General features: G+C 36.7%; 1 protein-coding gene across 5 annotated transcripts in view; it reads left to right on the forward strand.

Moving 5' to 3' along the window:
• The window catches only part of LDA (limit dextrinase), a 433,493-nt gene that overhangs the window by 50,137 nt on the left and 360,769 nt on the right, over window positions 1–22,587 (forward strand). For all 5 annotated transcript variants that reach the window (XM_089411946.1, XM_089411948.1, XM_089411949.1 and 2 more), the window contains 7 exons: window positions 8,712–8,847; window positions 9,448–9,497; window positions 9,638–9,746; window positions 13,691–13,827; window positions 13,987–14,186; window positions 14,334–14,483; window positions 15,426–15,486. In XM_089411946.1, the coding sequence (XP_089268072.1) occupies window positions 8,712–8,847; window positions 9,448–9,497; window positions 9,638–9,746; window positions 13,691–13,827; window positions 13,987–14,186; window positions 14,334–14,483; window positions 15,426–15,486 (843 nt within the window). The remainder of the gene's footprint in view (window positions 1–8,711; window positions 8,848–9,447; window positions 9,498–9,637; window positions 9,747–13,690; window positions 13,828–13,986; window positions 14,187–14,333; window positions 14,484–15,425; window positions 15,487–22,587) is intronic.

The raw sequence follows: 22,587 nt of genomic DNA on the forward strand, positions 1-22,587 counted from the left end.
TGGTGACAAAAATTCGCTGTGGAGTGAGAGAAAATTCTCACAATAATTTTTCCAATATTTTCCTTAGATTAGATTGCCAGCAGAGCATCTAAATTATTGTACTCAGAATTGCTGCTGAATAATAATAATAAAACCCTCATCTGCTGCCCCAGTTTTCGCACATTAGGTTTTTCTTGCGACAATTGCCAAAAAACTAATTGTGTCAAAATTCTTATGTGTGTGCTAAAATTTCTCAAGTTCCAGTAATTTATTTTCCGTAATAGTTTTATGGTGAAAATTTCAGTTGTGATTTTATTCATTGTTTGTCGTAGCAAATAAATTGCACAATTTAATTTATAGTTAGGAGAATAATTTCCAGTTGCTGCAATAGATGAAATTTTCACACTTTCACTGCCACTCCCAAGCAACCTTGGTATGAAGACTGGAGTGGTAAATTGAAATTACTACTAAAAATTAGTAAAAATGGACAAGTCAAAGATTCAGTTTAAAGTCAACACTCAAATTTTAAAAATGAAAATGAACAATGGACAATGAACCAATGTTATCAAAGCTGTGGATCGGTCATCGAACCAATTGACCCCAAAGTTGGGAATCAAAGATAAAACCAGACGAAAAAAACCGATTGGTCAAAAAATACATAAATAATCAAATTTTGAAAAAAATACGTGAATATTCATGTGCATCCATGTGAATCCAAATTATTATACACAAAATATGTAGAGTTTCTCATATATATAGCAAGGCTGCAGATAACCAAGTGCAATCCATCTTTGAACCAAAAATACATCAACAAAGAGGCTTTAGATGACCTCTAGAGTCCAAAAATAAATTATGCTACAACAAATACCTACATATCATCAAATTCATTACCTATATTATGATCCTCATCATCAATATTGCCCTCGTAGAATTAAAGTAAGATAGAAAAAGCTTAACATGTCAAATCGAGATTTTGTTTGAGTGACAGGTACAATCTTACCAGAGTCATGATAGAGGAATTCAACAATAAATATCACCAACATGAAAGTACATAGAGGGCTTGGTGCTCTTGATTAATTGCTAGTTCCATACCCTCATACATGATACAATCTAATGGAAACGTTGTAATTCTCCCAATCATGAAATTTTGAAGACTGTCAAGTTTGCTAGATTTTGAGTGGGATCTAAAATTCTATTTTCTCCATAGGAAATCCAGAGAGGTTGGAACCACCCTCATGTTGAGAAATCCATAGAGGTGGCAGTTAAACGATTTCTCTTATTATGACATTAACTTGTGATGTTTTTATTATTTTTATTAGATCCTTTTAATTATCTTTTCTTATCATCAAGACTAATGCCAAGCAACAAATAGAAGAGAACCCAAGATGTAGGCACACTGCCAGGGCAAAACCCCACTCTAGTGGAAAACCAGGTCAAAATTCTTCCTTCAGTAGATTCAAGATGAGACGACCAAGACCCTTACTAGACTAGAGACTTCCTCCATCAAATCATCCTTGTTTGATCTTCCTTTCACTTATCACTGTGTTAGCATCAAAACTGTGTCTGCACCGAGACATCATCATTGTAATATCACTGAGACCTTCTTACTGTAGGATCACCAAAATGATGTCACTGTGGTGGCATCGAACTGAAATGGCACTCAAACTGAGCGATTGAAGTAGCATCGAGTCACTGTGACATATCATCGAAAATGTGTGACCTTCAAACCCTTCTTGTTGTGATAGCTCTGAACTGTGGTAACACCGAATCATGGGAGCAGCGAAATTGCACCAAACTGTAGTTAACATAGCACTGAACTGTAACCTATCCGAGCTCCTGTAGTAACTCCGAAAACTTGTCTCTTGTCCGTACTCCAAACTTGTTGTCTCTATTATAGCACTGAAACTTTCACTCTGAAATCCGAGCTTTTGTTCAATATGGAATGTGAGCTTCTTGGCTTGTATTTATAGTTATTCGTCCATCATAAATGAGCCGACATATATCATGAAGAGATGTGTCTTTGTATTGAGCCGACATGTGTTCTCTTGATAATAATTCCTTTGAGGCCGGCTTTGAAGGAGACTTTGAGGAGGCTGACTTGATGATGATCAAGGAGACTTTGATGGAGGAGTCTTTTACCAAAAAAAACTTATTGACTTTGACCCAAATAAATAATCCTAAAGCCTACAATGGAGGCTTGACCTATAACAATTGACCCAAGCATGAAACCCATGCTTTAACAAGTCAATTCAATAATAATAAAAATTATTTTTGCTTTTCTTTTGACAAATATTACATTTTGACTTCAAGTACAATTATGAAGACTGAACCTAGTTAGATTCTTCAACACTCCCTCTTAACTAGGGAGGTCTTCATTTTTACATATAACCAAAGAGGTACATGGAAGATCTCAAAACACATCATCTATGAAGAAGTTTAAGCACCACAATGCCATGGAATAGATTCCTGACCAGGGCAATCTATCCATTGGTCTCTCAACAATTTAGGCACCGCAATGCCACAGACTAGATTCTTGACCAGGGCAATCTATCTGGGTGGGACTAAGATGGACTCAAGCTTTCAGCCTCTCTAAGTACCACCAGGCTTACTTGCTAACCATCAACCCAAAGATCCAGGTGCGTGTTAGAGCTCAATGACCAACGCAACCTTTCCAACTTCGGGACCTAGACATCAACACAAAGTGCCGACTAAGTGTCTTCCCAAGCAATGTTTCACTCACAAAGCCTCAACACCCCTTGATCTAGCAGATCAAGGACAACATATCTCTCATGATCAAACTGATCGGTAACCAACTTTCTATCAAAAATTTCGAGACATTTACCTATACAAACACAAACTCAATCAATAATATACTTTCACATATTCATAAACAAACACAAACCTTCAGGGTCTTTTAGACAACAGATGTTACTTCTCAACACAATATGACTATCAACCAAATCTTTGATAGAAGATTCCTTAATCATACACTTTCCTTTACTACTTTACATGCAACAACATATCCTTCATTCTCCAATCAAAACTCTGCTCTCCCTCTTAACCAAGGAGATTTCCTTTATCCAGGCTCCCTCTTAACTCGGGGAGATTTCTTCTATCCATGCTCCCTCTTAACTTAGGGAGATCAACGTCTTCTTATTATTATCAGAGAATCTTTCGTGGCTTCCAACCATCTCATCAAAGTTATCATTACCATCACTAGTGACTTTACACCTCATGCTTATTACATCAACAAACATCCTCACCTTCTTGAAGATTGTGTACCTGCACAACTTAGATAACAAGTACAACCAAATCTATAGAAGCATGAAGTTAGTCATATCAAAATCTTATAATAACAGAGGCATAAACCTAATCAACAAGAGACTATACTTCAATACTTCAACTTGTTGCCCCGGTTCGTTACAAAGTTCAAACCCTAAATCAGATCAATGGCTCATCAAGGTATCAAACTCATTATTCTAGGGTTCCAATATTCTTTCAACGACAAGTTCCTTCATATAGCAAACCCGAGAAACAAATCAAATCAGTGAATCTAACGACTTTCATAATTCATATGTTAGACTCCTCACTAAGATTTCATACATGAGCTTCAACAATCAAAACCAATCACAACTTAATCAACAACATGATTTGCATCTACTAGGGTTTGATGTAAACCCAAGATTTCCATCTACAAATTCTCAACAATCACTATATAGATTCATAAATTCCAGATGGTTATACATACTAGAGAATTTAACTACTACTAGGGTTTTTCTATTAAACCCTAGATTTTCCACACAACACCATCCTAGGCCATCAAACTTTGACTAGGGCTTGTTTCCAAACCCTGGGACTCATGATCATTAACACTTAGGTCAACACATATCTAGGAATTCATCAGTACGTCATATGTTAGGTAATATTAATATGTTAGACATACACCGACCTAGAACAGGCTAGGGTTTCAACCAAATGGACACACGCTTAGGGTTTCATTCCTGGGACTCTAAGTACATAACAAGAGTTTTGCTTATAGACCCAACCAAACCCTAAAGATCTAGGGTTTCATAACATAGCAAAGCAAACCCTACCATACCAAAATTTCAATGGCTCGGGATTTCAGACAACATCATTCAACCCTAACAAGGTTTTCATGATCATACCAAAACGCCAAACATGACATCATTAACAAAACTTCAAATAGCATTTCACAATAACCCTAAGCAGTTTTAGGGTTTCAAACATTAACATTAACATACCCTTAGGTTAGGGTTTTCCAGAGAACCTGTCTAGGGTTCTATAAAATCAATTAATAATATGAGGGTAGATTTATCAAGTGATGAATCACCCAAAACAAGAATCATTATGATTCAAGATAGCTAGACATAACGATGTTAGTAATGTAATGCAAACTTCAAAAATAAGATGATCATACTTTTAAGAGAATCTTGTAAGGTGTATAGTTTGAGACATACCTGGAGATGTTCCTTGGCAAACCTGGTAAGGATTCCTTGAAGTGTTCTCTTTGTATTAAGCCATCATATTTTATATCTGTAGTACATACTTACAAGCACAACATGTGATACGAAGGAAATAATTTATTTCTTAAGTTATATCTTCTACATAATCATGGAGGAGGGAATCATATGATAAGCTGTTCATTCTAAACATCAGTAGGACCTTTTTTTTTATTTGACTTCCTACATTACATGTAAACCCTAGAAGATAAGGGTGTAAGTTATCTAGGGATTACAATCTTTATCAGAGTCTAGCTATAAGCAAGAATAATTTAATATTAGATATATTGCAAAACTCATGAGCATACATACCTTGTGATTACATACCTCTAATTTGATAACTTATTAGACTTCTTGTCGTAACAATACGTACTTGGTTCCTTGTACTCAGATCCTCAAAGAGTCCTTTCTTCAAGTTGGTTCCTTGGACTATCAATTTCATTTTCCATAGGATAGACTTCAGATTCTTTATGTGATGACACAGTTCATTAAGGTGCCTTATACTTTGGTTCTGTATGGGTGATAGACACATAGCAATAGTGTCCATAAACTTGTAGTATCATCCTAATCTTCATTATTGTAGGAGTGACACAATTCTTTAATGATGACATTGTAGAATGGTATTGTGGATATAGCCCAAACAATGATTTTCCATACTCACAAACCTTCGGTCCTGTGATAACTGAGTTTTCTTCATTGTAATAAACATAAATTTCTCATTGTTTCGATCTTATATATATCATAGCAATGCTTCAGCCCTTTCATGCATCACTGAGTCCAGAATCTCTTTTATAACATGACTATGATTTATATTGAACTTCACAAATTTATCACTGAAGTGGATTTGTCTTCGTGTAGTCTGTCACTTGATTTCTGAGGTTGCACTGAATTTGTATAATTGATATTGTACCGATCTTTATTCTTCAATAGCATATAACTTTTATATTGTGATGACACAAGACTGCAATGAACTCCTGTGATGACACCTAACTGTAATCCGCATCATCGTTCTGAAACTGATCCGAACTTGTATCTCTGAAATGAGTGAACTGTCTTATTATGATTTGGACCTTTTGAAATTAGTCCTACAAGATGGCTTTGAATCCTTCTTGACTTGATCTTAAGTACTCAACAAATGTTCCCAACTGATCTTCGATACCTATAACAGTTGACCATGACCATAGCCCTGATACCATGTTGAGAAATCCATAGAGGTGGCAATTAAACGATTTCTCTTATTATGACATTAACTTGTGATGTTTTCATTATTATTATTAGATCCTTTTAATTATCTTTTCTTATCATCAAGACTAATGCCAAGCAACAAATAGTAGAGAACACAATATGTAGGCACATTCCCAGGGCAAATACCCACTCTAGGGGAAAACCCGGTCAAAATTCTTCCTTCAGTAGATTCAAGATGAGACGACCAAGACCCTTACTAGACTAGAGGCTTCCTCCGTCAAATCATCCTTGTTTGATCTTCCTTTCACTTATCACTGTGTTAGCATCAAACAGTGTTTGCACCAAGACATCATCATTGTAATATCACCGAGACCTTCTTACTGTAGGATCACTGAAATGATGTCACTATGGTGGCACCGAAATAAAATGGCACTCAAACTGAGAGACCGAAGTAGCACCAAGTCACTGTGACATACACCGAAATTGTGTGACCTTCAAACCCTTCTTGCTCTGATAACTCTGAACTGTGGTAACACCGAATCATGGGAGCAGCGAAATTGTACCAAATGGTAGTTAACATAGCACAAAACTGTACCCTATCCGAGCTCCTGTAGTAACACCGAAAACTTGTCTCTTGTCCGACTTCTTGTCTCTGTTATAGCACCGAAACTTCCTCTTTGAAATCGGAGCTTCTGTTCAATATGGAATGCGAGCTTCTAGGCTTGTATTTATTGTTATTCGTCCCTCATAAATGAACCGACATATATCATCAAGAGGTGTGTCTTTGTATTGAACCGACATGTGTTCTTTTGATAATAATTCCTTTGAGGCCGACTTTGAAGGAGACTTTGATGGAGGAGTCTTTGACCAAACAAACTTATTGACTTTGACCCAAATAAATAATCCTAAAGCCTACAATGGAGGCTTGACCTATAACAGTTGACCCAAGCATGAAACCCATGCTTTAACAAGTCAATTCAATAATAATAATTTTTTTTCTTTTCTTTTGACAAATATTACATTTTGACTTCAATTACAATTATGAAGACTGAACCTAGTTACGTTCTTCAACATCTCAAACATTGTAAGTCGATTATAGGTAATGTTAAAAAATTGAAGAAAAAGGATGAAAATGAAAGATATGAAAGATAAAGGAGAATGCCACTCTTAAACATTGCCATTAATTACATAGCATTAGTGGGGGCCTATATTAGTCTTTGTCACCCATAGATTTTTGTTTTCAGGCAAAATTCAAGAGGGGATGTCCACAATCACTATTTTGGGGAAACGTGTCCCTTGCATCTCCTCGAGTTTCCCCAAAAGGGCGGTGTAGGAAAATGTTTCCCCAAGTGTGCCCCCATCCTAGGAGCATGGGAAGTGTGGGGAGCATGCCCCCCACCTTGGGGGATGTGCCCCTATGGAACATTGCAACATAGTAGTTGGGGAATCTCAAATGAGTAGATCCTCCTAGTGGAATTAATATTTTTGCAGGTTGTTCTTGACTAAGTGAGTGGGGTAGTTTCACCCCCAACTCCTCACTCATTTCTAGTTTCAAGGGAAAATTGACAATGAAAGGGTGTGATCACAACTCAACAAATCGGTAAAGTTTAAGGGCCAAGGTAAGCCTCACTTCACCATTTTTTACAAAATCTAAAAATCTCTTTTTCCCTTTTTATTTTTTATTATTATCTTGCTGCAAAATTATTTTATCATACATATCTAGTAAACTCTTGGAGCAAAAGAGCATAATTTTTATATTTAACCAATGAAATAACACCTGTTTTTTAAGTAAAAATTTCAGATACTTTTCACAGTTTTATTAAGTATTTGTAGATCTGCAGTGTGCTATAGCTGTAGCATAACTTTTATTGCAGAATTTTCATCATACAAGGTGCTATTTTCGCCAAGTATCTAAATTCACCTTGTTTTAGCTCAAATTTAATTTACAAGTTTATATCTTTAATCTGTACCTTAAATTTAAATATTTCAATGCATTAAAAGTTTTACTTTTCACTGAAATAAGTTTCTAGGTTTTGCACCCAGGAGTTTTGACCCCAATATTTCAGTAAGTCCAAGGCTTAGAAGTAGTCTAAATTGATCAACCTTCTACCTTCTAGACTCCCCACCCCTAAATCTTGGATCAAGAGGTGTTTAGGCACTTTTGGGTGGTCTTTCACGGGGTTTATCTTGCTATTTTTTGTGTTTTCTACAGAAATTATAGACCTGTTAAAACAGGACAACAAGCTGTTTTATATAGCAATGCCTGTAACCAAGGCTCCTTTCGTTGAAATAATTGTATCTTTGATTAGTATATTTTATTTACACTAAATTTGAATACTCACATGACATATCTTGTTAGTATTTACTGTATTTGCTTGCTGGTTTAGTATACTTTATTGCAGATATTTCCGATTAAGCTAGTAGAGCAGCAACATAAAACTTCTCCTGTCAGCCAGTAGACCTGATCATAAAGCACTGGTCTCTACATATATACTATATAGCACTAGTCAGTTAAATATATCAAACTTTGCATATGTTGTCTTTAGTGGTTTGGAGTTGTTAAAATAATCTTTATTCCACCAAAATTTAATTTATTTATGTATTTTTTAGTGGACTGAGTCTTGAAATCAGAATGGTGCGAGTCAATCTGAGTCTTTGTTGGAGACTGTGTTGACCCTTGATTGATTTTGTGTCCAACTCCGAGTTTAAAAACATGATTGTAGTCATGTGGAAGGACTATTTTTTTGTTTTTGTTTTTCTTCTGTGGTTAGCGGCATTTACGTTGTCTCATCCCTTTCAGTGAATGAATTCATAAATTTAATTAATTCTCATAAATTTGAAATTGATCTAAAATGCCATGTATGTCAATCCTTGCTTCTTTTATATCCCCTTTTTTAATTTTTATTTGCATATCTAATCGGTAATGAGATATTTAACCTGAAAATGTTGTGATTTGCAAGCACGTAACTGGACAAATTATATAAATTTTTAAAATGCATTTATTTTTGGATTTTGCTTTACTTACAGGGTAATCTCTCTTTTTCAAGAGCCTACTGGGTCAGTGAGAAACTACTTGCATGGAATATGGAGATAGAACATGCTCAGTTCTCCATGTTTGCCAGTAAAAATGCCAATTTGAATCTTTCAGCTGGAGGAGTGAAAGGTTAGAAAGTACAATTTGGTTTTTACTTTTGGGATTTTTAATTGTTGATATTAATGGTTCATTTGTATAATTTTTTATGCCATGTACTTCTCTTTCAGATTCCCATTTTAATGAATATATGATGTTGCATTGATCTCTAATTGCTGGAAGCCAGGTCATTGTGAAAACTATTCCAACATTTCTGTAGTTCTTAATTTCAGGAGAACTAATTTATCCATTGGAACGGGAAAGCTATGCACTCATAAAGTGTTAAATCCCTTACTTGTCTATTACTATTAAACATCTTTTGCTCATGTAATGTCATCCCTTTTTATAAAAATACACTAAAACTGACAATTTTTCTCATGGCATAATTGCTAGAATATAATTCTTTAGTAGATACTGTACTTTCTTCAGCAGTACCTTTTTTAACTATTAAAAGGCTTGATGCCTATGATTATAGTTGGTCAATGGATTCTTTTGAATGCCCATTTGAGGGTGGTCTTGTGACTGCTTGATATTGGCAAAGGGAGGATGCAAGGCCCCTTGTTGATACAGGTACAGCCCTCCTTTTATTCACTCTTCCTACTCTGATGAAGTACCATTCCTCTGTCTGTACAGGGGAGGATTTGGTAATTCAACTAGAGGAACATGGCAGACTTCCTACAAAAGTGAACCCTCTTACACTTATTTATGCTCTGTAATGTATTATCTTGTTTTGTAGTCTGTGTGAAGTATTGTCCTTGCATTTACAAGTGGTAATTGTATGAAATCTCTACATGCTTAATTAGAACTTTTGATTATTATTCAGGTAATTGAAAAGTTTCCTCATATTGCACATTACAAGGCTCTCAAGCTACCGGATGGCCTGGATACAAAGGATTTGGTCAAATCACAACTGGCGATTGCATGCATTGATGGTAAAGAATGTGCAACATTATATTTTCATTTTGATTGAGCAAATATATGTCTTCACTTTTCAAGTAATTGATATTACATCAACAAATATACTATATTAGAATGGCACAACCCTGAACATGCATTTTATGTAATGGAGAGTCCTTACATTACCATTTTAAAGAAGATTTACTATTTTTTCCTTTTTACCTATGTCACATCGAGTTTCTAGAATGGGGTGACAAGGGGATAAGGACATGGAAGGGATCAGGGCTGGAAGGTACCCCCAAAATTACACAGGATGGGGGCAAGAGGACAACAAAAGAAAATAGGGCAATCATGAATTAAAACCTAAAAATTAAAATGATAAATTAATTGGCAGTAGGGCCATGATTCACCAGTGAGGTTGACAGAGTGTTGAGTAGTATCAGGTTTCCATTCTTGACATGGTCTGCCCCCTTGAATGGCATGTTTAAATGGGTTGAGGCTGGGTGCTAGTATTGAGCAAATTTGTTGGAATGGATACCCTTCTGACCCAAGATCTAAGCAGAAGGAACTATGTGATATGTGGTGCAGGCCCTTTCTGTATGTTTCTGGAAGCACTTCCATCTAAAAAATTAAAATTTAATTTATAAAATTGAGCAAGTACATTGTCCAAAATGTCAAAATGCCCAAAATAGTGCATAGTGCACAATGGCAAAATGCCCAATGTATATGCTTGCTACTCAATGCCCATATTAAATAGTATAACAGTGCTCACTAGGTTCTCATGTTGAAGGAGGGTCTTCGTTTCCTAGTTTTTATATCTAATAGTTCAACGCAAAAGATTTGCAATCCTTTGGCTAAAGTTGTATAAGTTCACATTGGTATCTGTAGAAGCACATGTTGAATGTCATTTTCTGTGAATTTTTGCAATAATAGTATCCTTCTTTTCCAACAAGATATGAATTTGTTGTATATGATAAATGAAAGTTTTTTCATCTGTTCAAGAGATCGATTCCTTTAACTTTTCCAATTGCCCCAAAATTGAAACTTGATTGGGTAACCTTTAATAAATGCATGGGGATTCAAATTGTCTGTAGGAAAAACCTTGATTTGTCACCAGGAAAACCTTGAGAGTGATTTCATGCTTATTTCTTCCCTTCATTGGTTACTGGCCCCTGGTCCATATTTGGCTTTTCATTCCTTTGAAGGACTTGCCACCTTGGGTTGTCTTTGTTGAAAGTGATGTTGGTTTGTTGAAGTCACCTTGTTTCTTTAGTTAGTCATATTTCCATTAACTGAATCCCTCCTTGTAAACATTCCTTGGATGCCCCAGCTCCCCACCTTCTCACACACAAGAGCAGATTAATCAATCAATCAAATGGGACATCTATTGGTGATATATTTCAATCACTTAGGTTTCTCCCTTGTAGCATCTTGGCCTTTTATGCTATAAGTAGTTGTTGATTGTTGGCGGTCTCATTGTTTGTCCTAGCTACATAAGACAACATAGGTCAAGTGGACTAAAGATTCCTATTTGTTAGCTGAGTGTGATTTATTGGCCTTGGTCTTAGTTATAGCAAAATCTAGCACCTAAGTGCAAAACCTTACTAGGTGACCTAGACAATGTACAACAATGGGAGTGCCACCACTGTGATCATAGCCACTGCTCCCTTTGTTTTAGTGATGGACACAATTCAACACAGGGGAGACTTCCCTAATAGAGACTCATCTTAGGGATCGAATAACCCAATCAAGTTATGCTAAGTGCCCCCTAAGTGTTCTATAATGAATTACCACCAAAGAATAAGGTTAGGCAATTAGGGTTTTGGGTGGCCTTAAGAGTGATTTATAGATTTGAGTTCAAAGGTTCTTGTGGCTCTTCTAGAAGCATTGGTCAACCAATACAGGCTCAAGATACCTCCCAAACACACATAATCAAGAAATTATGCTTGGCTATGATAAACTAGCTTGAGAAGTTTAGAAATTGCAGCGATATGGCAGTTTATGACAACTTCCTCTGAAAAAATAGCAGTTTATGACAACAACAAATTTAGCCATGGAGACTATGATAATAAAGTGTAAAATGAGGGCTAAAAATGAGTAAACAAGAGAAAAATTACAACAATTTTCTATGGTTAAAAAGGCATATGACAACACTTAAATCGTAGACTTCAATGCAAATTTAGGGTTGAAAATTGCACATAACATGATACTTTTGCTTTTTGGAATGTATTCCAAACAAGCACTAACCCTAGGACAATAATTTCCAAGATAATAAATGTTGCAAATGTATGATTTTGCTGTAATTAAACCCTAATTTACTCCAAAACAAGCAAAAAGTTAATTTAGGGTTTTAAGGATTGACACTAGAGATGAGACTAGTGGCTTATTGATCCAGGGCTAGTGGAGTATAGGAGTAACAAATCCTTGGAAGAAAAGAGATGGATGTGGGTTTGAAGAGATCAGGGGAGACTAACTCGTGTCCCTTAATCCTCTAACCCTAGCATTCTTCAATTTCCATGGACAAAAAAAGGAGGGGGCTAAACCTAGGTCACCTCAAAAGAACTTGATGAAAACCTTGTTCAAGGAGAGTTAAGAGATAGAAATAACAATGCAACCATGGTGCATATTTGATAACCCTAATCCATCAACAATAAACAAGATGAAAGAAAGATAACTCGCATTTAGTAGCATATATCATCAAAGCACACCAATAATCATCCATGAAAGAGAACCATCCACATCACAAACTCTCCAAGAGAAAAGTTGATCATCTAATGCTCCATAATGAGTTAGTAGAAACAAGTTAAGAGAAGTGACATATCTCCAATGTGTAATAATACAAATGAGTTAAGTGCTACCCTATTTATAGGAGGGTAACCAAGTGCTTTAGCTCTAATTAGGCATAAAGTTCCTAAAAAAAATCCATGATACAAGGTGGATAGGTCATCAAGCCAACCCCCAATACAACCTCAAATATGGAAATATAATGATAAAACATGAAAATTATCTTCAACAAGGGCATACGTCTGAGTGTAGAAGTGTCAAAAAGGGTGACATCATCCTCAAAAGATATGTCTCTCCATCGAGAGGTGGAATGAATGGTCAAAGGGCATGTCTGCTCATCAAAAATCATGTCTCATGTCTCAAAGGAATGAAAAGCTGATTCTAAAGATAAATATTTGTGTATGTATTTTATTTCTTTCGTTGTTAATTTTTCAGTTACGATGTGATTGATGCAATGTTCCGAAATTTTATTTTCTGCCGTTCAATAAATTCTGTTTTTGAGTTATTTAATGAGAGAACATGAGGACGAAAGTCACCTAGGCTTGTAAAAGTTACAGTTTCCGTGCAACAAGTAGTTACCAACTTCTTCCCGAAGATAGCAAAACTAGGTCCTCTAATTCCTAGCCATTCTTTGGAGGACATTATCAGGCTCAATTTTGGCACACTGGTGGTCGATGATTATGCCTCTTCCTCTCATTTGAACGCTGTTGTGGATGTTTTGCTTCCTCAGCTTCCATGAGTCCATAGTATTCCATTCTTTCTGGAGGAATTTTCATGGTGCATCGTCACTGGGATGCTTTCTTTTCCTGGGGTATTATCTGTTTCACTTTCTATGGTTATCCTTTTGGGTTCTGTCCATTTTTCTATTTTATAGTCTTTTTATTTTTTGACATTTTAACTAACAAAATAGAGGTCGAAAGTGAAATTTACAATAGACTGAATCTTGGTGAAGTAAATGTATGATATATTTGTCTGTTTAGGACACTTCATCCGTGGATTCAATGGCTTAACATCTGAAAGAGAAAAATGATGATATCTATGAATATTTATTTAGAAGTAACATTTTTCCTTTCTGAAAATAAATTTAATGCATAGATCGCCATTTTCTGTTATGCTTCTGTAAAGAGTGAGTGGATGAGTATTTAGTTTTCTGATTCAACATGTATTCTGTCCATTTTGCATCCTTATTTTGCAGCTGATGGAATTCTTGTGGATGCAACGGGTATACAGTTACCAGGTGTATTGGATGATCTCTTCTCTTATGATGGCCCACTTGGACCCATATTTACTCAGAATTCCGTGATGCTTCATCTTTGGGCGCCAACAGCTCAAGTACTTATCTTGTTTCAGTTTTTTTTCTTTGTTGTTACTCGATATCCATGCAGCATTCTTTCCTATTGTAATTGGAATATTAGTTTCGTTTACCGTGTTTTTATTTTGTCAATGCTCCTATTGGTGTGTCAAAAAATGGACTAACCAGTTCTAGAGCAGTGTGTACGTGCCTTGGTTTATTCGAGTCCTTCAGGTGGATCACTACTAGAATCTGTTCAAATGAAAGAAGACAATGGTGTTTGGAGTGTTTGTGGACCGAAAAGCTGGGAGGGAAAATACTATCTATATGAAGTTACAGTGTTTCATGATAGCACTCAACATGTTGAAACTTGTTTAGTAAATGATCCTTATTCTCGAGGGTAATTCCATATAACTTTATGACCAACAAAAACAATTTATTTCTTTAATAGTGTTTTACTTATCACCTGAACTTTTAAGTCCTAGTTATTCTTCTTTCACAACCTTCTCAATATCCTTTAATTTAATTTGTATTCTTTGGCGAATAGGCTTTCGGCGAATGGAGAAAGGTCTTTGTTTGTCGATTTGGGTAATGGGGCATTGAAACCAGAGGGATGGAATAGCTTGGCAGACGAAAAGCCACAGTTGGAAGCATTTACGGATATAACTATTTATGAGTTACACATCAGGGATTTCAGGTTTGTCTTGTTAGCAGTTATTTTTATTTCCCATATGGTGATGGTAACACAAATTAGGAATAGAACCCTGCTAATGACTATTTAAGAGAGTGTGTTGACGATGTTTCTTTAAAAAGGGTATTTATATTATTGAATTATTCTAACTTCAGAAGAGGGAAGAATATGCATGGACCATGAACCTCCTACCTGAAGGCTAGCGGTGAATGGCATTTCAGGAGGAGTCTTAAGCATACATGTAAACTTATATTCCAGCTGAAAGAGAACCATCCACAAGAGAATTTACTGCAGTATTTATGAACAAGGTTTTCATCAAGTTCTTTTCTGGTGACCTAGGTTTAGCCCCCTCCTTTTTTTGTCCATGGAAATTGAAGAATGCTAGGGTTAGAGGATTAAGGGACACGAGTCTGTGGTGGTTAAGTATGACTGATTGAACTGCTCCACCACCTTTGGGACTGTTTGCTACTGTATCTAAAGTTGTCTACTTTTCTTATGTAGTTTTCTTCTTCTCTTGTATTGATTTTAATCAAAATCTCAGGACCACTTCCGTTCGCAAGATTTAAAAAACAAATCTCTAAGTTATGCTATTATCAGTGTGCGTTCTTCACAATCTGTACGTTAGTTTTACATTTATTTTGTCTAATTTTATAATCCCAGGGATAATACATTCTTATGAGTTTTATACTTAGTATATATTGATGCTATTTGTGAGTTTTATGTGCTTTTAGGACAAACTGTAAACATAACGCCATTTTTAATTGATTCTGTGTAAGCAGTTTTCATTTTCACATTTGCGAGTTTTATGTGATTTTAGGACAAACTGTAAACATAACGCCATTTTAAATTGATTCTGTGTAAGCAGTTTTCATTTTCACAACTTCCACTGAGTAGGTAAAATAAAGTGATTGAAACTTCTAATTTTAGTTTTCCTCGTGGTTATTGCAGTGTGGGTGATAAAAGCGTGGACCCAAATTTACAGGGAACATATCTTGCTTTTACATTACCAGTGCGTTTTCTCATAGTCCTTTGAGGCAGTTGTATAGAAATGAAAACAGTTATATTCTGTTCAATTTATACCATGTTCTTAATTTCTCATTTTAGAGTTTCTTCATCTATTGACTTATTGCATTATATATTCACATCCTGAAGTTCTCTAATGAACAAAACCCATTAATCAGGAATTGCTAACAATTATAGCAGGATTAATATTTTGTAAAAATTTCCTTATATGACTTTTATTGCAGATTCCAAAATTTCATCTCAATAGACGCTTCCCAAATCATAATCCTTGAGAGCTTTCAGTCTTAGGGTTGGTGAGAAATATAAATTACAGCAGGAAACAATTGCATATACTTCACCTCATTTAGTCCAAATCACTAGCCATCTTACCAAACAAGTGTACTTCAATTGCCACACGTTACAACCCCTAGGGTGCACTTTTGAATGTATAAAGCAGACCTGAAATAACTTTATTACAAGAGAATTTACTGCAGTATTTTTTTTACTCGAAATATATATCCAAATGAAACCTGCCCCTCATTTTGAAGATGGTACCTCATACTGATCAATTTAGCATAAGAACAAGCAGAAGTTAAGGAAGCACCTAGTGAACCCATCAAAGAGTTGACTCAATTGATAAACACCATGGAAGTCAACCAGGCTCAATTGATAAAACTATGGAAATCAACCATGCAAATCAGATGAATGCTATGCAAAATAGGTTTATTGCCATGGAAAGGTCACAGGCGAATAGATTCCCTCCTACGCCAAATGATAAGTGGCAAAAGAAGGGGACTTCTCAAGATCAACTACAAATGTGGTTAATCATCAAGCCCCTCCTTATTGCAGACCTTGCAATGATTGTCATGAGGAATCTACTTGTCCAATCTTCTGTCAGATTGTTGAAGGAGATATGGCAGGTACAAGTGAATAGATACACATGGTTGGAAAAGGATATACTCTGTCTATGGAGGATTGGATGGAAACTATTGAAAGAAGCCAAAGTGTCAATAATATTTCTGTTGTTTGTGGTGTTAATAATGTGTCTACTATTTGTGATAATGTCACTAGAGGCTATGGTTAGAAGCCTGTTGCCAAACAATCTAGTAGGAACCTAGGAGGGGAACCTATGGGACAACAACTAGACCAAATGATAACAATTGGACAAAGACTGATTGTCACCTCAGTGAATGTCCCCTGTTCTTTACGGACTTTCACCGATGGGAGGAGTCCTGGTAGGAGAGGAATCACTTGAAGTGATTCCACTAAGCCCATTCAAGGAGAGGCTCAACCAATGCTCAATGCTTCCAAGAAGCTAAAGGCTCTCCAAGAAAGACCTAGGATTAAAATCAAGACTTAGAGCTCAAGACTTTCAATGATGATGAGCTATGTCACAAGGTTCATCGAACTTTAACCTTGAGGTTCGAATTTTGGCAAACCTCAAAAATGTTTAGAGGTTCGACGAACCTCATTGAACCTCATAGCCATTGACCAAGTCCATAGATCAAAACTCATAACTCCATGTCACAACTCAGGCTTGTAATTTATCCTTGCAGTTTCCAACTTTGTGATAACATATTTTATGTTTATTGATGTTGATTTGTCACTATTGTAGGAATTTACAGGGTAAGTTCCTCAGACAGAATACCAAAGGACACCGCTTACAAACAGATTGCAGATCAATACACCAGTATTGTTCACGTGGTTAAAACCCTCATAGAGGGAAACAGTCCACGGCCTGAGCCAACGCGGCCACTTCAGGCAATATATTAATAAAAGAATGAAAATTTACATAAGCTTCTCTCATGAACGGTTACCCTACAAATGACCCTCCATGCTCTTTAAATAGAGATCATGGACCAATCGGGTGTTAAGCCACATATCAAGTGTCGGTAATACTGAGGAGAGAATGAACTGTCGGATCACTACATATCGTGACCGTTAGATTGTAAGTTACAAAAAGTACATAGTAAAGAAACACACTTTACCTAACTCTATACTAGACCAAGTTATACTTAACTACTTCCTATGTGTCAGAATATCCTAACATCCCCCCTTAAGAACAACTTGGGATAGGATTGAAGGATGTACAAATATGACACAATAGGAGAAGGAAGGAGGCAACCATAAATCGAAGTTTAGTAAACTTCGCCTCTGTGAGAGCCTTTGTAAAGATGTCTGCAACTTGATCATCTGTTGAACAATATTGCACTTCAAGAACATGGTCATGAATGAGCTTTCTGATGAAGTGCATGTGCAGTTCAATGTGTTTGCTGCGCTGATGTTGGACTGGATCTTTGCATAGTTGAATGGCACTTTGATTATCACACCAAAGTGTAGTCGGATGCTGCTGTTGAAAGCCAAACTCTGACAGGATCTGACGAAGCCACAAGGCTTCCTTACTAGCTTCTACGGCACCATGATACTCTGCTTCTGCTGAAGAAAGAGAAATGGCACCTTGTTTCTTGCAAGCCCATGTAATAGGTCCTGAACCAAGAGTGAACACATAACCTGCAGTGGACTTCCTATCATCAGGGTCACCAACCCAATCGGAATCAGTGAAACCAACCAATAGAGGAGCTGCTTCGGCACTGTAATGAATCCCAAACTGAACTGTACCTCGAACATAACGAAGTATTCTTTTAGCTGCTTTCCAATGACTTTCATGTGGGTTTTGCATAAACCGAGCAATAAGGCCAACAACAAAGGAAAGGTCAGGACGAGTATGGGTTAGATACAAAAGTTTTCCTACAAGTTGACGGTATAAGGTAGCATCAACTTCAAGAGAAGTACAAGTGACTGAAAGTTTGACTCCAGACTGAAAGGGAGAAGGGGTTGCTTACAGTCTTCCATGTGAAAATGGCGTAGAATATCACAGGCATACTTGGACTGGGAAAGGGAAATACCTTCCTTGGATTGCAAGACTTGAAGACCAAGAAAATAATGTAAGTGTCCTAAGTCTGTCATTTCAAACTTCCTTTTAAGGCTAGAATTCACATGGTTTATAAGGTTGGGATCACTACCAGTCAGGATAAGATCATCAACATAAAGAACAAGAATGATAAGAGACTTGCCCACTTTCTTGGTGTAGACAGTATTGTCAGAATGACACCTAGAAAAGCCAGTTTCTAAAAGAAAGTTATCCATTTTGGCATACGAAGCTCGAGGAGCTTGCTTGAGACCATAAAGGGATTTCTTAAGCCGACATACAAGGCTGGAGTCTATTTGTATAAAGCCAATAGGTTGTTCCATATAGATTTCTTCATGCAAATCCCCATGCAAGAAGGCAGATTGAACATCCATCTGATGGACGTCCCATTTGAAAGAGGCAGCAAGGGAAAGAACAAGGCGGATAGAGTTCATTTTGGCAACAAGGGAGAAGGTTTCAGTGTAGTCAATGCCTTCAACATGTGAAAAACCCTTAGCAACAAGACGAGCTTTATGTTTACCAACTTTCCCATCTGGTCCATACTTGGTTCTGTAAACCCATTTGCATCTAACAAGTTTTCGTCCCTTTGGTAGAGGAACAAGATCCCATGTATCATTTGCCAATAATGAATGATATTCTTCATTCATAGCTGCTTCCCAATCTGGATGGCCTGAAGCTTCTGCAAAGGTGTCAGGATCATAATTCACTGAAGCTTGAGCCAGTAAAGAAGAGGCTCTATCAAACTGAGAACGTGTACGTCGCTGATCTGTAGGATCACCGACAAGATCACCTGCTGCATCCCGAGTAGCACGAACCCATTTTGGAAGCTGAGGAGCTGAAGGAGGATCTTGAGAAGGTGGGGGAGGATTGTCATCCTCGCTTTCATCATCTGAAGAGGAAATATTTTCAAAAGTAGAAGAGATAGGGAGAGGTGGCACATCCGCCAAACCAGGCTCGTAGGCCGATATATTTTCAGCAAACTTTACATCTCTTCTAATGATAACATTTTTGGACTTAAGTGGAATAAGTCTATATCCCTTGACATCTTCAGAATATCCAACAAAAATACATTTTTCACTCTTAGGTTCTAAAGCTTTATGTTTCTCATCTGGAATATGGGCCCATGCTTCACTTCCAAAAACACGAAAGTGACTTACATCTGGTTTAATTGAGCTCCATGCTTCTTTTGGAGTGATATTCTTTAAAACCTTAGTAGGAGTGCGATTTATTATGTAATTTGCACAGTTAATTGCTTCTGCCCAAAAATTAAGACCAAGTCCTTTAGATTGAAGCATACAATTAGCCATTTCTTTAAGGTGCGATTCTTCCTTTCAGCTACACCATTTTGTTGTGGAGTATATGGAACAATATGTTGCATTTGAATTCCATTCTCAGTGCAAAAGTTGATGAATTTGCTGTTAACATATTCTTCGCCATTATCAGATCTTAGCTTAAGAATTTGATGTCCAGATTGTTTTTCAACAAAGGCCTTAAAGGCCAAGAACATGTTAAATACTTCACTCTTGAGTTTTAAGAAGTATACCCAAGTGCGTCTGAGAAATCATCAATGAAAGTTAAGAAATACTTGTAGCCAGAGAATGAAACAACTGGAAGTGGACCACATAAATCACTATACACAAGCTGTAAAGGGGCTGAGGCGTGCCAAGAGGCACGTTTTTCAAAACTATCCCGATGATGTTTTTCGAGTACACATCCGGAACAAACACCATCTCTGCAAGATACCATTGGAAGACCTGTCACCATATTTTCTTTACATAGATTCTGAAGGGAGCGATAGTTTAAGTGACCAAATCGCTCATGCCAAAGTTTGCTCACTTCATCGTTATGAGCAACAAATACCGAGTGAATATTTGATGACCCAAAGTTGTGAAACTTATACAACCTTGTAGAATCATCAGCAATGCCAGTAGCTAAAATCTGTCTAGGATCTCTTAGGTCCTTAATTACAACATCGTGAGGTGAAAATTCAACGATTTTACCTTCACCTGAATGAGTTATCTGATATACAGTTAGAAGGTTGTAGGATAAGGTTGGAACACATAATACATCATTAAATTGACGATTGTCTATATGAACAGTTCTAGTCCCTACAACACTAAGAGATCTATCATCACCAACATACATATTTTTGGTGTTACAATCATTTAAAGAAGAAAACATGGCTTTGTTTTTGGCCATGTGATAAGAAGCTCCAAAATCAATGAGCCACTCATGAGAATGAGAGGAAGAAGATACATTTAGTGTATAGCCAGACCAAGATGCTTGACAACCACATGCAGAAAGTGCTATTCCTGAAGATGAAGTTGAAGTTGAAGAGTGCTCCAAATGGATGTTATGCTTCTTCATTGCTGCTTCCAAGGCTTTCATCTTAAAGCATTTGGATTCTAAGTGGCCATCTCGATTACAAAAGTTACAATGTCTATCAGTGTTCTTCCCTTTGTTTTCATTTGTCTTATCATTTTGTTGAAATGATTTTTCATTTTGAGGCTAAAATTGCTTAGGACCCTTGTTTGGTTTAGGACCATTCCTTTTAGGATACAACTTCTTAGGATTCTTTGAATTTGGTTGCTGCTGGGCGGCTAAAGCTTTCTTAGAAGAGTTTCCAAGATTAAGAAGACCAAGGTGTAAGTTTTTCTTGTTCTCTTATTAAAGAACCACAAAAGGAATCAAAGGAAGGGGACTTGTAGGCTTGTCCTTGATAAATGAAGGCTTCTCTTGTAGAATGGAAGGTGGAAACAAACACAGAATAGGCTGGTCCCAACTTAGTAAGAATGGAATAGATAAGGTTACTATCTTCTTTCTTAACCTTAACACCTTCCAAGAGAAGTCTAAGGGTCTTGAACTTGGACAAAAAATCTTCAATGCAAGAAAAATTATTGGGGTCCAATGTAAGCAACTCATTTTCGAGTTGATGGGCTTTAAGTTCATTTTTAATTCCAAAAACTTTAGTGATCTGTTTCATTGCTTCCTCAGGAGTATCAAGTTCTGCAATATGGAATCTAAGATATGGAGAAATAGACATCCCTATCAACCCACGTGTTTGATCTTGCCTATTTTCCCATTTAGCTGCCTTATCTTCATCTTTCGATTTGGTTTCTTGGCCTGAGGCTATTCTGTAGAGACCTTTACTTGTAAGTAAATCCACAATGTAGGACCACCATTGGAAGTAGTTGGTGCTGTCAAGAATAACTTGGCATGAACTTTCCATTTAAACAAAAACTGAAGCTATAGATGCTGAATCTAAGTGTTCCAATGGAAAGATCTCGAAAAATTAGGCTGGTTCAATAAAAACGGCTCTGAAAACGGCTTCCGAATGAAGAAGTTATGGCTTTTTGAAGAAAAGTTGATGAAGATGCCGACGAAGTGCGGGAATGTGTGGAAATGAATGATAATGTTATATTTAAAAAAAATCCGCCCCCTTTCCAAACTTAATCTAATTAGCTCAACAAAAAGAAGACTTGAACTCAAGACCTCTACTCTCATAAAGTAGCTTTGGACCAAGTGAGCTAAACTAAAAGTTTAGTAATTTTTGGAAAAGAGGAAGGGGGGTTTTTTTTTAGTCGCTGAAGCTTTGGGTTGCGTGCTTACTTGAGAAAACTCTTTTTCCCTACAAAACAGAAAACAGAAAACCCAACACGGACATACAAAAAAAACAAACCTCATGGCTTGAAGTTAGCTTTACCCGGAAACTAAATATTTTCCTCAATGTTTCTGATTTTCCGAGATCACACTAAGGCACGGCTGGAAAGAGCATATGCATGAGAAAAATCCTTCCTCTCTGTTTTTTATTTGCCTAGTTCGCACAGAGTCGCGGGGCAAAGAGCATACGCAGAAATGAAAGGTATAGATCTGGTAATAAAAAAAAGGAGCTAAATAAACCGAAATTATAAACAGAGAGAAAATAACTAGAAACTGCAAAAAACACTGTATACCTCCTGATCTTAAAAATGACGTAGCTAGGGCTACCAGAAACCTTTTCGTGTGAAACGAAAGGGGTTCCTCATTGGAACAGATGCTCCTAACACAACAGAGCAGTCCTCTCGGCCTGAAAGCAGTCAGAAACAATAGATTTAGGAAACGGTAGTCGGATGCAGTTCTACCGGCTTCAGATTTGGATCACCAACGGACGCGGCCCTCAAATAGCTCCGATAGCATGTA

This window comes from Pinus tabuliformis, chromosome 3_1, assembly GCF_031772625.1.
Source record: "Pinus tabuliformis cultivar Carrire ecotype Pingquan chromosome 3_1, CPIR1, whole genome shotgun sequence".
Lineage (NCBI taxonomy): Eukaryota > Viridiplantae > Streptophyta > Pinopsida > Pinales > Pinaceae > Pinus > Pinus tabuliformis.